The following is a 15,322-nucleotide window of genomic DNA, read 5'->3' on the forward strand; positions in this document are numbered from 1 at the left end:
TCCACATAGTCAGTTGAATTCCGCATAATTCAACAAAAATATGACAATGGAATGACAATGACGAGCATAGAAATAAGCCAGATGAACGCAGACGCCGGATCAAGCTATGCGGCCGTCCGCATAGTCATCAGACTCCCTGAGAAATCGACAAAAAACGAAAACTCACTCTGGATGAAGCTAAGGTCTGCCCACATAGTCAGTTGATTTCCTCATAATTCAACAAAACTATGACAATGTATTTCTGGCAGCACCACAAATGAGTAAAAAACTTCATCCAAAACATTTGAGATGAATTTTATTTATTTATTTTTCAAATAGATGGTTGTCTCGCTGTTTTTAAATATTGTGTGTGGTTTTTTTTGGGTGGGAAGGGGGGGGGGGGGGGGGGCTTTGCTCCTGTTTTTCTTGATGTGTTTTTTCATGCTGTGAAAGTCAAAGTATCCATAAGCGATTTCTTTGATTTCTGATTTGATACCAAATTTTTCTTCTCCCTCTCCTGCTGTTAAACAAACGCACCCAAATCTTCCCGACGGTCGCACACCACAGCTTCTCCCGACGCAACGTTTAACTCCTGAGGATTTACTTGATGTGCTGCCATGGCGTCACATTACCCTTACCGAAACGCATGGCACATTAACTAAAGAGTGAAGCCCCAAAGTGTTTGCGGGCGACACCAACAAAAGCCTCCGTTCAACTCGGGCTCCTTTTATTGCGACAGGCTGCCTGGCAGTAATGAACGCGGCGCAGTTCATAAAGTGTCGGTGTGGAGAAGAGCTCAAGTGTGTAATCGCCTAATTAAATGGGAGACAACAACGAGCTGACCCGCCAGGTAAATCTTGCTTATGAATGTCGGCGTATTGTTTACACTTGCCCGTGTCCAAGGGAGAGAAGTTTAGCTGTAATGTTTATCCACTTTCCCTTAGATATACAGCGGCGTCTCAATAAATTAGAATACTGAAGGAGAGTCCATCGTATTTCCGCGTTGCCATTTTAAAAGTGAGACTCGTCAATGACACAGATTCCTTCAGCACATGACACTCGTAAAATAGTTTACTCTGTGTAGTGAATCTACAAAATACACGAGTTTTTCAATTGAACGAGAGAAATGCAGGAAGTATTCGACGTAATTCTAATCAATTGAAATGCAACTGTGGTGGCATCAAAGTGCACAACCGGAAGTCTGATAGCCTAATGCTAACACAAAACAAAAAAGTATTCGGCAGGCTAAAAGAACCAGCGTCAATGTTGCTGTAATTATAAACCTTTAGACAATTGATATTTGAATCCATGCGAACAGACAATATCATATTCTTTATCCTCAGCGAGAAATGAATAATATTGAAGCTAAGTTGCGATGATCTTCTTCTGTGTTTGTGTTATAGCGCCCCCTGGTGACCAAAGCCCACACACCAGAAGGAGCAGCACAATGCCCACTGAATTATCATGATGCACAAACTGTTTCACTTTATATTATTACTGTATGTTTTAATTAAAAAGGTACAAGACGGTAGAGGGCTCTTGTCTTATGAAAACAAACAAACAAAAATGTCAGTGTTTTGCGTTTCAAGTGCGGTCACAGCATGAATTCAACTCATAAGGCAAGAAAATGAAATCAAAAAATGTTTTGCCTGTGCGGCCTGATTTGTATGCTCCCTTCAGATTATGCCACTCCCTGCAAACTGTACATTTGCATTCCATTCCTCCACAGAGCGGCTAAAAGGAACAAATGCTGCGGCAGGAACTAAAAAAATAAAATGAAATAAAGAAAAGAGCAAATGTATTGACTTTCAGACGTGCAACACGCTTGTGTGATCTGCAAGGTCAGGTCTGGTGACGTGCGCTGCGTCACGCACACACAAACGCCGACGTCAATCGCGGACTCGGGCTGAGAACGCAAGTCGGCCTCCGGCGTCACGACACCCGCTCATTAGGAACACGACGTCAAGCTGCGTCATTTGGAAGCCCTCGGAAATCTACAAAAATCCAAGCTAACTCAGACGAATGAAGGATTTTGCTAAATGTGTACGGTCATCCACATAGTCTTGTTGAATTCCTAAAAATAATAATCATAATTAATCTAAACTAACAGAGAGGCTCTGACTAAATCGCTACATCGTCGTTTAAATCCCTCCTAAAGGCACAGCCGCGCTTTCGTCTACCTCGATGTAAGCAACGTCCTTGCATGATATGTAAATATAACGTATGTAAATGACATTTTCACCAAGCTCGGGAGAAACTAAGCCGGCCGTAAACTGAAGAATAAGATGTCAATTTTGGCCCACGCTGTGCGATCCCGAGCACTGTTCCAAACGCTCCGAATAAAAGTTTGACCTGTCCGCAATAAAATCTTTAACAGAGGGCCAACGGCTATAAATCTAATGAAGAGATAAAATAATACTTGGCTTTTATTTTCACCGTCGGCGAGGCGTCGGTTTATTGCGGACGGACCGCAACTTTCGGGCTCACAAAACGTCTTGTAATTTCCCTGCGTTTATTATGGAGGAACTTCAATTACATGATGTCCGGAGCTGTTTCGAGCACGGTGTTACGTTCCCCACGAGAGGGGGCAACATCAAAAATAAATAGCAGTAGAATATACATATTGTTCAATGAATAAAGAAAACTTCACATTGAGGCAGATTTTTGTTTGTAATGGAGCTCCTGTCAACATAACGGCGTAGCGAATAAAGTGTCCAGAGCTGTTTGGTGTTTTCCATCAAGTTTAAGGGCCGGCAGCACTAAAGCGAGGTTAAAGATTTTGTTACATTGTTTTCCAAATGATGAAGCACAAGCTGTTTTTTGTTCATTTCCCCATCCATCCATCCATCCATCCATTTTCTGAGAGCTAGAGTAACAGTAAAAACGGGCTAATAATGATGATGCATTCAATGAATTGCTTTCTACAATGTTTCGGAGGTTTCGATATCCGCTGTTCACGTATTCATGAATGAAATATGTCTGCCTGCACCTCGATCATATTCACCAAAATCGCGTCTACCGACCGCGCCGGACGGAGACGGGGTCCCACTCTGTGAGGAGGCGGGCTAGACCAGGTTTGGATAATTTCGTCGAATGTTAGAATGGGACGTCTGCGCCGGTGTGGGCGTCGCCGCAGCCGACTTCAACCCTCCCCAATCCAAGCGGCTTCTTTCTTCCCCTTTAAAAGCGGCGCAAATAGTCTCGCATGATGACATCATAAACGCGGAAGAGGACTCAGCGATGCGTGCGTGGCCGGAGCACTAAACGTTATCATTCACAATGCAATTTCAAGTGGCGAGTGGGCGAAGCGGCGCCGGGCAGCGCGCGCGTACTTACTCTCCACGGCGAGCGTGACGGGCTGACTGGTTTTGTTCTCGCCGTTTTTGTCGTTGACAGGCCTGTGCGTAGTAGCGGCCGGCGTCGGGCGCCACAGTGGACAGGATGACCAGGGTGTTGTCGAGGGTGATGGCGCTGAGAGAAAAAAAAAAAAAAAAAAAAAAAAAAAAAAGGCAACAACACACGTACAGTCTATGCGTTAGCTTAGCATCTTTTGTTTACCCACTCCAAGCATGCGCAACACAAACAAACAAACAAACAAACAAACAAATAAAACAGCACTGTCGCTTCTCGTCAAAGTCGAGGCAATTTAGTTGCGGCTCGAAAAGTTGCGGGACGTCAAACTATTTACACATACAGTAGTTCTTCCGCACCAAATTCTTCCTTTTGACGAGTGTTTTCTCGTCATACAGTATTTCAAATTTCATTTGTTTCGTGAACATTAGTTTAGTCCTCATACAACTGACTTTTTTTCTTGTAACATACTTGCAAAATTACTAATGTATTGGCATCAGATGACATTTTCCATAACCCTCAGCCTTGGAAAACAGAATTACAACTTTATTCTTCCATTTACATTTTGTTTTCTCAAAAACAACATTATAGCGTAAAATTACAAAGTAAATGACACTAGATTAAATCATATTTCAACTTTTATTTTCTATTGTCCTAAAGTTGACTCTTTTGAATTGAGCATTGAATTATCACATTGTTTATATTTGAAATGATTTCCTCCTCCCAAAAATTCAAACATTTCCCCAAACCTTCTTCCCTTCATAACATGACAACCTTCTCCTCATGACGTCAATTCTGCTGAGATTCAGCGTTTTGTTTTTTTCTTGTGTATCGACGTCATTCTTCACATACATTGCGCATGAAGCAATTATTTCTCTTCTACTCATATCGCATGAGCCTACATCAATAGATGACTGCAACAGATGGCCGCTAATTGGCCCAGCAGATGAAGTTCCCAGTGAAGCAAACACACACACACACACAACCATAATGTATATAGTATTTTTGAAATGACTGCGACGGACGACATTACCAGCAGGCCCAACTGTCTTCTTATTGCTTTTTTTTTTTTTTCCATTCCATTGCAAATCATTAAGACACGAAGAGCAGGAGAAGAAATAACTATTGCAGTCGATCCCTTTATATTGCCTCTTGCGCGCGACTGTCGGCTCCGACACAAGGACGGCTGGATGCTGCCTCGGCTTGACGGTCTCATGTGAGAGGGGCCCATTAAATGAGAGCCGACGCTAAGCACACAGCCAGATTAGGCTCGACAAAACTGCCGGCATCTGCCTGATCGGTGCAGGATAAACAAACACAAACACGCGCGCGCGCACACACTCGCATCTACGCTTGTGCATATCAATGCGGCTTAACGGCAAAGCGAGCAAACGGGCAGTGAAATGTGTCTCGTCTGCACGCGTGATATTCAAAGTTCCGGCTGGGCGGCGAAAGGCCGTTTCAACTCGCTCCTCACTGACGTCCGGAAATCCGACGTTACTGATGGGACTCAAATAAAAGTCATTAAGTTCTAAAAAATACAAATAAAAAGCGGCTTCAGGTTGCTTCTTGCCACTCCCAGTGGAAGTTCACTGTCAAACTAAGCATCGAACAAAGGGCGAATTACACTTTGTGTATTTAAAACGACCACATACCTTTGCCCTTGACGCCGCTAGTTTAATGTTAGCAGACAATGGGAAACGCCATAGACTGACTATCTAATCTGTGTCGCGGTGTTCCAACCCTATCAGCAACGGTTATTGGAATTCAAGCAGTGGAGCAACACATGTAGACGGCTCATGTAACAATACACACAGTTGCTTATGAAAAACAGATGAGCGACATTTTCTTTCATTTAACGGGGAAAGACAATTTGACATTCGAGTGTTTTGAGCTGTGAGGATGGTCAGACTCATATCTCAAGGCACTCCTGTACTTAAAAGTAGATTTTTGTGTGTGTGTGAGTGAAAAAAACTACTCAAGTACTGAGCAACTGGCGAGTAACTTCCGATGTATTTATTTTTTTTTTTAGTCGGAGCATGAACGTCAAAAAGACAAAAATATAAAAATAGTCTAAAATCAAGTAATGCCCAGCAGTATCACTTAAATCTTAACTAAATCTTACTCGTGAACATTTTTACATTTTTAGGCAGAAAACGACAGCGCGTGAAACGCGGAGCGGCCCTTTTTCGATGGAAAGCCAGCCGAAAAAAGGGTGCCGCCCCTCTTCTGACGTCACGCCTGAAAACGAGGCGGAGGATTTGCGTGTGGTCATGTGACCGTGTGGCTCCGTTTGATTGGCCAAATGCTGTGGCGGAGTCATGTGACAGAAGTCTCTCTGGCAAATGAAAAGTAAAAGATTGCACAAGCAATACATAGATGAAGAAATTAAAGTTCTGTTTCCTCTTCGCAAAAATACTCAAGTAAAAGTAGTATTGCATTAAAACTACTATGACAAGTACAATTTACCCCCAAAAGTTACTGAAGTAAATGTAACAGAGTACATTTCTGGTAACATTTTCGTGGGAAATTATGATTTTTGGTTATTTTCTCATACTATTACAACGGATAAAAAAAACACTTTAATATTAGATATTTACAATTGTTTTCCAGGAAATTGACAAAAGAAATCATGAATTTAATCTGGTATCATGACAGATTTTGTCCTTCCTGATGTGTCTTTTCCGAAAAATTGCAAATTCATACTCCTAAAATTATATATTACATCTCATAAAATGATAAAATGGAAGTAAATCAAATTTTTGAAGTACTGATAAAATGTGTTTATCGTCATATTGTCTTTGAAAAAAATGATTTCAAAAAAAAAAAAAACCCATTACATGCTTAATTAATTTGAATAATATGACCAGTTCAGGGTGTACCCCGACTCTTGCCCGAAGATAGCGGAACGGAAGATGAATGAATGAATGAATGAATGAATGACAGATTGCGCACGTTTTCGACCAGCTGTGTCAGGCTCACAGTTGTCCCTCACTGTCGTCTTGCAGGCTAATCTGTTCCCCGTGAAAAAAGAGAAGATGGCTCAAACTGCTGGCGTCACTGAAGCGAGAGCCCACCTGCTGCCGGCTGAATAATGCACGAGGAGCTCCGAGAGTTGGCGCACCTTCGACTATTTGTGCGGACGGATAAATGAATCCCAGGTGATCGCTGCTCTCAGTAAGAAAGACTCGAGCACGCATGGAACCTCCAAACAAACTTTATTCTCGTAATATTATGAATTTATTCTGGTAACATTATAATTTTTTTTCCCTCGTGGAATTGCGATTTTCTTCTTGTGTTATTACACTTTTTTTTTTTTAATTATTCAAAGTAACCAAAACAAATTGTGGCTATTCCTGTAATATTAAGCATTTTTATCATAATTGTAACTTTTTAAGTGTAGAAAAAAAAAGTTGTTTTTTGTAATATTACAAAATATTCCCCCCCCTGAATTAATTTTGTGAAGTCAATTCTGGGAACATTTTAAAAAATTCCAATTCTTATTTTATTCTAGTAATGCTACACACTGTAATTGTTTCTCTTGAAATTGTGACTTTATTATCATAATACTGTACATTTGCTCATAGTATTGTGACTTAAAAAATGGTATTACAGGTTTTTTCTTACACGATTTTTTTCTTTTGCTTATATGATAGTGAAAATCGGATCATTGACAGCCATTGAAAAAATATATTATTTTCTTTAAAAACAGAAAATTCTTGAATAAGCGAGGATAAACCACCAACGAGTGTTTTTCAGCGTCGGTTCCCCCAAACAACAGAAAAAGAAAATTAAACAAAATGTTAAAAGAAAAGTGGGCATAGGTGAAAATGTGGGTGCCAAAGAAAAACTCATAAGGTACCACTTCTTAAAAATTACAAATTGTTCAATCCCCCTTTTTTTTTTCTTTTTTTTTACAAGAATAACTATTGCCACGGCTGAGACAGACATACAGAAATTCAGAGCACACACTCAAGACATGCACAAACCCAGCAGAGGGTGAGAGCTGTCAGTCAGCCGTAACGTCAATTGAGGCCCTTTTGCCCAATTGGCTCTAATTGGTTCCCCCGGCTACGTGTCGAGCCTTCAATCATTGCGCTTGCATGGTCAATAGGTGCGCTATAATAACCCACTTCATCGCTGCGCGACGCTTCTCCTCACAATGGGCGCAAAACCTTCCAGCGGAGCGACTACCGCGCACCACCAAGTTGCACTCGGCTGGCTTACATGCGGCCGCCGGAGGGGATCTTGCGTCCGTCGCGGAACCACGTGATCTGGGGCTTGGGGAAGCTGTGGATGCGCGGCGCGCGGACGAGGGCGCCGTCGCCCTGCGACACCGTCTGCGAGCGCTCGCCCTCCACGAAGCCGCTCATGTCTACCAGAAGTCACAAAGGCACAATCAGGAAGTGAAAAATGATTCCCCAGTCACATGCAGTAAGCTACAGTATATATGGACAGTCTGTATGAATCCAGTGTGTAGGTTTGGATGCACAGTACGTATGTATGTACAGTATGTATACAGTATATACACATACAACCCCAATTCCAATGAAGTTGGGACGTTGTGTTAAACATAAATCAAAACAGAATACAATGATTTGCAAATCACGTTCGACCGATATTTAATTGAATACACGACAAAGACAAGACATTTAATGTTCAAACTGATCAACTTGATTGTTTTGAGCAAATAATCATTAACTTTGAATTTTTATGACTGCAAGACGTTCCAAAAAAGCTGGGCCAGGGTCATGTTTACCACTGTGCTACGTCGCCTTTTCTTTCAACAACATTCAATAAACGTTTGGGAACTGAGGACACTCATTGTTGAAGCTTTGGAGGTGGAATTCTTTGCCATTCTTGCCGGATGTACAACTTCAGCCGTTCAACAGTCCGGGCGGGGTCTCCGTGGCCGTATTTTAAGCTTCATAATGCGCCACACATTTTCAATGGGAGACAAGTCTGGACTGCAGGCAGCCCAGTCTAGTAGCCGCACTCTTTAACTACGAAGCCACGCTGTTGTATTTAGAGTGTATAGTATGCCACGTCGAGTATGCATACGTGCATGTCATTTATGTATCGCCTGTATGCATTGCATAATATGTATGTATGTAGAGTACGAATGTAGGTAAGCGAAGCGGCGCACTTACAAGCGACCCTCACTTCAGTGCTGCACTGCATGATGGCCCCCACTCGATTCCGCACGATGCAGCGGTAGTGGCCGGCGTGGGATCGGTCCAGCGAGGGGATGAGATACCTACGCGGAGCAGAACGCAACACAATGTATCGTGCAATTACACGACGTCGCATATCACGAGCGCCACTCATCCATCACCGTTAGCCGCATTTGTGGCGGCGCTGCGTTGATATGCTAAGTGAATCCAGGGCACCCGAGCGCAACTTTGAGCGGCTCCACACTGGCAAATATGCGGTATATGCATTTTATAGATAATACAGAGCAGTAATTTGACTTCATCGGAGGTGTTCATTTCTGTTAAACGGCGTGTACGGAGGGTTTTGGTGACCTCGCAGCTGACTCCACTTTTGAATTGCTTTGCACTGGTCACACCTGCCATGGTGGATTTTTTGGGCCCACCCACTTGCACCGTCGCCCACCCGCCGCCGCTTTCGGTGCGGTTCAGCGTGATGGCGGGGTCTGATTAAATGGCTTCCAGTTGGCTCGTTTGATCGGGGCTGGGGAGGAATAACAAGCAGAGGGCAGAGAGCCACGTGAGCGCAGAGCCAAACGGCGAGGATCGGAGAAAGTCGGGGGAAGGAGGAGGGAAAGGTGTTGAATGCCAGGGGTGCCAACGAGGGCGAGGGCTTTGGGGCGCTCATTGCGTCCTGCCTCCCGACAGCCACGACCCGTGTTTTCATCATGACACACAGCAGGGAATTATTCACTGATGGGGGGGGGGGGAATCAAGCAAGAAAAAAAACACCATGACTAACTTTATTCTCAAAATAATAAAAAAATTTATTTGCTGTGAAGATAAAACTTTACCATTGCAATTTCAAATGTCAGTTTGGCAATATTACAAATGTTATCTTGTAATACAACATTAATCTCAAGTTTATATCTATATTCTACTGTATATATTTCTATATTTTTTCATTTTAAATTAGGACTTTTTTTGTAGATGAATTATTCTTAGTTATTTCCCCCCTAAATTGATGTCGATTATTACGATTTGCTTACGTGTGGAAATGGCAGAAAATGTCATGATACAATATCAGAATCAGAATCATCTTTATTTTGCCAAGTATGTCCAAAAAACACACAAGGAATTTGCCTCCGGGAGTTGGAGCCGCTCGAGTACGACAACCGACAGTCAATTGACAGAGAAACAAAAGTAATATAAAAACAAGTGTGTGTGTCCACAAGAACTCATTTGCTGGTGAACCAGTGTCTTACTGCTGACGGAGCGTAGAAGCACACCCACGCTCGCACTATGTAATTTAAAAAAAAAAACAAAAACAAAAAAAAAACGACGCCTTGTGTGATTGCTGTGGCGGGAGAGGAAACAGCTCATGCATGTCGAATGCAACGAGAGATACAAATTTGAATACGTTTGGCAATCCCCTGAACACGAGATGTTGGGTCTCAGGGGTGAAAGGCAAACGAATGCGCTCAGAAGACACGAGCTCAGAATGAGAGCTATTAGTTACAATTAAACGCCGGTGGAGGAAGATATTAATAGCAGCAGGCAAATAATAACAATTTCTCTTTGGTGAGGGTTGTGAAAATGCGTCTTTATTCTTGTAATTATAAATATTTTGACGAGTAAAACTATGACTTTATTGTCGTGATGTTCTGAGTTAATTCGGGCAACGTGACATCTTTTCCTGTAAAAAAAAAAAAATAATTCTTGTACAATTACAACATTATTTCTAAACGAATACATTTTTTTTCAGAGGAAAATACCACTTTATTGTCATAATATTACTAAATAATCCTGCTAAAACGAACTCAGGTTTTCCCCACAAAACTACCAATTAATCGTTATAAATATACATGCTTATTCCTGTAAAAATACACATTTCTTCTAAGAAAAATGTACCCAACTCACAATAAATTATTATTTTATGTTGGTCATATAATAATATTTTCAATATATATCTTCATCCCCTTGAAAAGAAATGTTTAATGTGGCTTTACTACGGTGGTGATCTCAGGTGATTCTGGCAACGTTATGAATATGTTAATCAGAAAATTGCAAATTTATTTTCACTCCATGACAATTTTTTCTCTCATATCAGAACATTTTCTCAGGAAAACGACAGTCACATAATATCAATTCGAAATTACTTCTTGTGGTAATAGTTTTGGATTTTTACGTGGAATTACGGGGTGGAATCAAAATGAATAAATTGCATTTATTAATAGCAAATGAATTAAAATAGCATTTTTCAAATCATTTTTAATTCTGCAGCCTTCAAAATCTTCTCTTATAAAATGACATTTCTTTTCCTGTAACATCACGACCAGGCTTCCTTTTAAAGTACAATTGAATAGTCATACTATAGCTAATTTGAGCGACATAAATCCATGGTGCGATGAGCTTGGAATGCGAGCTATCAGTTACAAGAGTTAGTTACAAGTTACAATGCCGCTGCAGCAGGCTAATAATGCTAGGCCGACAATGAAAGTTTGTTAACCGTGAGCTTTGTAATTGATGTGCTGCTCACCTGTATTCCAAGGAAAAGCGCGTGAGCTCGGTGCCGTTGTAGATCCACTTGAACTCCAGAGGCCAGCTGCCCTCCGCCATGCAGGTGAGGACGAGCCGGTTGCCCTCCAGGTGAACCTGGATCTGAGGGGGCTCCATCTTGAAGTAAGGTGGCACGTCATCTACTGGACACACAGAGCGGGTGCAGGCTAAGGAAGCAGACGGCCAGTTTAGTAAGCCCAACGCAATTCTCAGGAAATGAGGTCTCCGAGTGAGCCATTTCCATTTATTTCCCCTCCCTTTGCTGCACTGATTGAGACCTTGAAGGTCAGCAGAGGAGCACGCTGCCAAAAAAGGCGCTTGGAATAAGTTGTTACTGCAAAACGGGGAGAAAAAAAAAAAAAAAAAAAGCAGCTTATTCTTTTACTTCTAATGGATATGTTTGGTCCAAAGAGGCAGCGGAGGGCAATTTGCCCACAGAAGAGGAAAGTGTAAATGAAGCACACACGGACGGGCACGTACGCACGAGGACTTTGGCACGAGGAAGCGGAAAAGCTGAGGAAATAATGAAAAAGTAGAATGGCGCTCAGCAGAGCGCGAGAGCATCGCCAAGGCCCAGCAATTCTAATTTGGATTAGCACCAAATTCTACATCATCATTTTGATACCCACTTCCGGCATATGCATGAATTTGGTTGTGATACGGTGAAAAATGACACCCTTCTATGAGGTCGTATTAAAAGTTACTAATATGTACTGCGGTCTGGGCAACAATCCATCCAATCATCCATCCATTTTCGACAGTATTTATCCCGTTCAGACTAGTGGTTCCATAAGTGGTTAGCACGTCTGGCTCACAGCGCTGAGATTTGGGCTTGGATTTGCAGTTCTCGCCGTTCGACGGGCACTCCAGCTTCCTCCCGCACTCCAAAAACATTCAATGGAGACTCATATTCAACAAAGACTCCAAATTGTCCGTAGATGAGAATGTGAGTGTGGATGTTTGTTTGTCTGCAAAGTAGCCTGCGACCGGCTGCCAATCAATCCAGGGTGTACCGGCCTCTTGCCTAAAGTCAGCTGGGATTGGGACTCTCTACTACTTTCAAGTCTTAGCAAGGCCAACACGAGATAGAGCGAGATAGCTGCTAGCTAGCTATGAAAATAGATCATCGCTCGATAGATGATTGATCGAAATACTATTTTATGCTAGCCAGCATTTTTTTTTTAAACTTTCTTTTCATAGCTAGCAACTATAACGTGGAAAATAGAAAGCTATGTAGATAGACAGATCGCTAGATAATGAGAGCGATGATCGAGCGTTAGCTAGCTTTGTAGATAGATGACAGTCAGATAGATGATAGCTGACTAGATAGGTACCTAGATGGATAGATGGATAAAGATATTCCGTGTGGCCCTACTTAATAATGCTAAAAATATCCACTGCATGAGGAAAAAGAGGATGCAGGCAAGTGAAGAGGTGTCTGGAAGGGATTGGAGTGGTCGGGGCTGCTTAACAAAAACACAAAGTTTCCCAGTGTTAAAAGCTCCTTTTCTGACAGGATGACTTATGCCTCCTGTCTGCTGTTATTTATCTTCATAGTTCCCTAATGCAGCTACATTATATGCGCCCCCTTCCACACACACGCACGCACGCGCGCACACACACAGCCTTTAAGGTGAAGACAAAGCGCTTTCATTTCACTTGATGAAAAAGGGTTGATCAGACGTATTGATCCGTCTGCTTTGCCAGCCTCAGGCGACACCGAGCTGATCGTGCCGGTGTTTGGTCGTAGGGTGTATGTGTGTGTGTGTGTGTGTGTGTGTGCTAATTAGACCCCGTACAAATAGTGCGCCACCAAGGCTCGGGGCCCTGCCTGGTTGCGGGCACATGTGTGGCGCCCCGTTGCTGATTGCGGGAAACCTCCTCTTGCCCCGTCTCCACAAATAAGTTAGTGGCTTAAGATTTATGGTGGTGAAAGCAGAGGACGGTGTGGCGGAATTGGGGGTGCGCGAGGGCAGCCTCGCTGAGCAGGAACAAAAATTGAACCTGATTGCAACTGTAAATAAGAATGAATGTGCACCTCTGCATGTCACACCGGCAGTCATTCATGCACACAGATGCCCCAAAGCACTCCCCGACAAGAAACCGCATTCTGTCCCCATTTGTGGCCAAGCGCAAACACACCACTCACAAAATATGGTTATGACACAAAAGCCGCTTTCACAATGCATTCAGACCCATAACGTTAGAGCTGAGATTTATTCGCCTGTCTCGTTCAGGTAGACCTCACCAAAACGGGACACTGCTGCCCTGTCCGAAGTGTGCGTCCACACAGCTGACGCAGCTTGCCCCATCAACATATGCGTGGCGATGTCGCCAACAATATTTACTTTCCATATAGAGAAGGGCGGGCAGTCAGTCTCAAGTCGTGGATGGCACTGTTTTGCCTCTGATACTATGCAGCAAGCCAGTAAACTCCTGGGTAGACTTCAACTCCTAATCCGGAGGTTGCACCTCACGCACGGGACCATGAGTCGGCAAATAGGCAGAAAAAAAGCCATCTTCGATAGCCAGTGTGTGAGCCATCCTGTTGGTACCAAAGGATTTCCCTCAGGGATGTACCAAACAAGTCTTTGTCTAAGGTCACCGGTTAAAGTGCGGTTTGGCATCCGAAATGCAAGACAAAGCACCAGGACTCTCAAGACTTAGACTTGAATATCAGGAAACAGCAAACACTCCGTCTCCGGTTCAGTGACTCCATTACTCCCCAAGCTCTGCCCAGACATCTGTTGACTTCATGAGCACACTTGCCAGAAGTAGAATGTCGCACATCGGTGCCTAGCCTTGTTCTCTTTGGGGAACCTGTAAGAAAATGAGGCCCGGATGGAAATTGCAAACCGTACATACGAGCCGCACCAGAGATCCAGAAGTCCAAAATATCCAGAATGTCAGCTGCACTGCACAGATTAGTTTGGCAACTCGGGGGGGGGGGGGTCTCCCAGTGATGCTTCCATGGTTCTGAGCCTAATGAGCGGGTAGTGGCAGAAAGAAGCTCAGTCTCTCGGTCTGATGTCATTTGCAGTTTGTGCTCGTGCAACCCTCAGCAAGGAGAGATCAGATAACGCTACAGCTCCTGCCAGCGGCTATCAAGTCCCTAGAATAAATCCCGCCAACCCTTAGCGGGATATGCACTTAACCGCCACACCATTAGGAAGCACAGTCGAACGAAATACACGAGCTGGATCAAGAATGGACCTTTGCGATTATAATATCATTGACACTGTCAGAGAGATATTAATTCAACAATTACATTTTTTGTACAAATGTATAACCTGATCAACTTTGATATATGGTTGGGGTGCCCAACATGACCCCCCAAAACCTACTCAGTACCATTTTGTCCACGACACCAGTTTCACCAATCAACGTAAAATCGGGTGGACATGTCTCGAGGATTCATACCCGAAATTGAACCGGAACTCGGACGTTCGGTCATTTTGGACGAGTTCCAGGGTTTGTATTTAGACTACTAAGGCATTTCCCCAGTTGAGCCCCAATCAGAAGCAGGTACCCTCGACAGATATTTTGCCTATGGCATCTAATATGGGCGGAAAACGGTGTCAAAGTTTGACGATCATTATACGGTTTCGCCATGAAAAAGAAAACTCGAAAACCCCGTGTGTATGATGACGACGCCATTCGAAAGAAATCTATATGTCAACATCCTGAATTAATACCCTCTTGGGTTGTCAGGAAGTGCCATAAAATGAACTTTTTATACTTGAACCAAACCCCTCACAAGGAATTTGACCAATTGCATCCTTATCAGAACCAGATGTGTGACACTAAAATGCAAAGCTTTTTTGCCTACACTGACTAACAAATTTTGACCATCACTTTGAGGATTCACCAAGATAATCACTGCTTGCAAGCTTTAATGTGGATAGTTTTTGTCAGTAGACTAGAACTGCATTGTATTGGCCAGTGTAACCCACTAACCAAGAGCCGCTGGTTTGTTATCAGAATTATGCAAAAACGATACAACCAATCTCAACTTTTACATATATTTTGTGACTATCTGAACAAAAGTGTGATGATGGATGTTTGTTTCTGACAGACTTTTCCACATTGCTCGCTACTCACTCCCTACTGATGCATTTCCATCGGCAAAAGCAAGAACCACCAGATGCTATTTCTATTGCTTTTGTCATTTTAATCTTTGAGGATACACGGCTAGGAAAGCTTGTTGCCATTTGTCAGATGTCTCATTCCGACTGATGCGTTCAAGGTAGTTTCCGGCTGTAAAAGTAGCGTACTGTATGTCA

The 15,322-nt window shown here is 43.0% G+C and overlaps 1 protein-coding gene across 1 annotated transcript in view; it reads right to left on the reverse strand.

Moving 5' to 3' along the window:
* Positions 1-15,322, reverse strand: part of LOC133415213 (protein sidekick-2-like) — a 121,592-nt gene that overhangs the window by 41,935 nt on the left and 64,335 nt on the right. The window contains 5 exon segments of the mRNA XM_061701104.1: positions 3,316-3,373; positions 3,375-3,450; positions 7,558-7,705; positions 8,481-8,587; positions 11,020-11,182. Coding sequence (XP_061557088.1) covers positions 3,316-3,373; positions 3,375-3,450; positions 7,558-7,705; positions 8,481-8,587; positions 11,020-11,182 — 552 coding nt within the window.

Source organism: Phycodurus eques, chromosome 16 (assembly GCF_024500275.1).
Source record: "Phycodurus eques isolate BA_2022a chromosome 16, UOR_Pequ_1.1, whole genome shotgun sequence".
Classification (NCBI taxonomy): domain Eukaryota; kingdom Metazoa; phylum Chordata; class Actinopteri; order Syngnathiformes; family Syngnathidae; genus Phycodurus; species Phycodurus eques.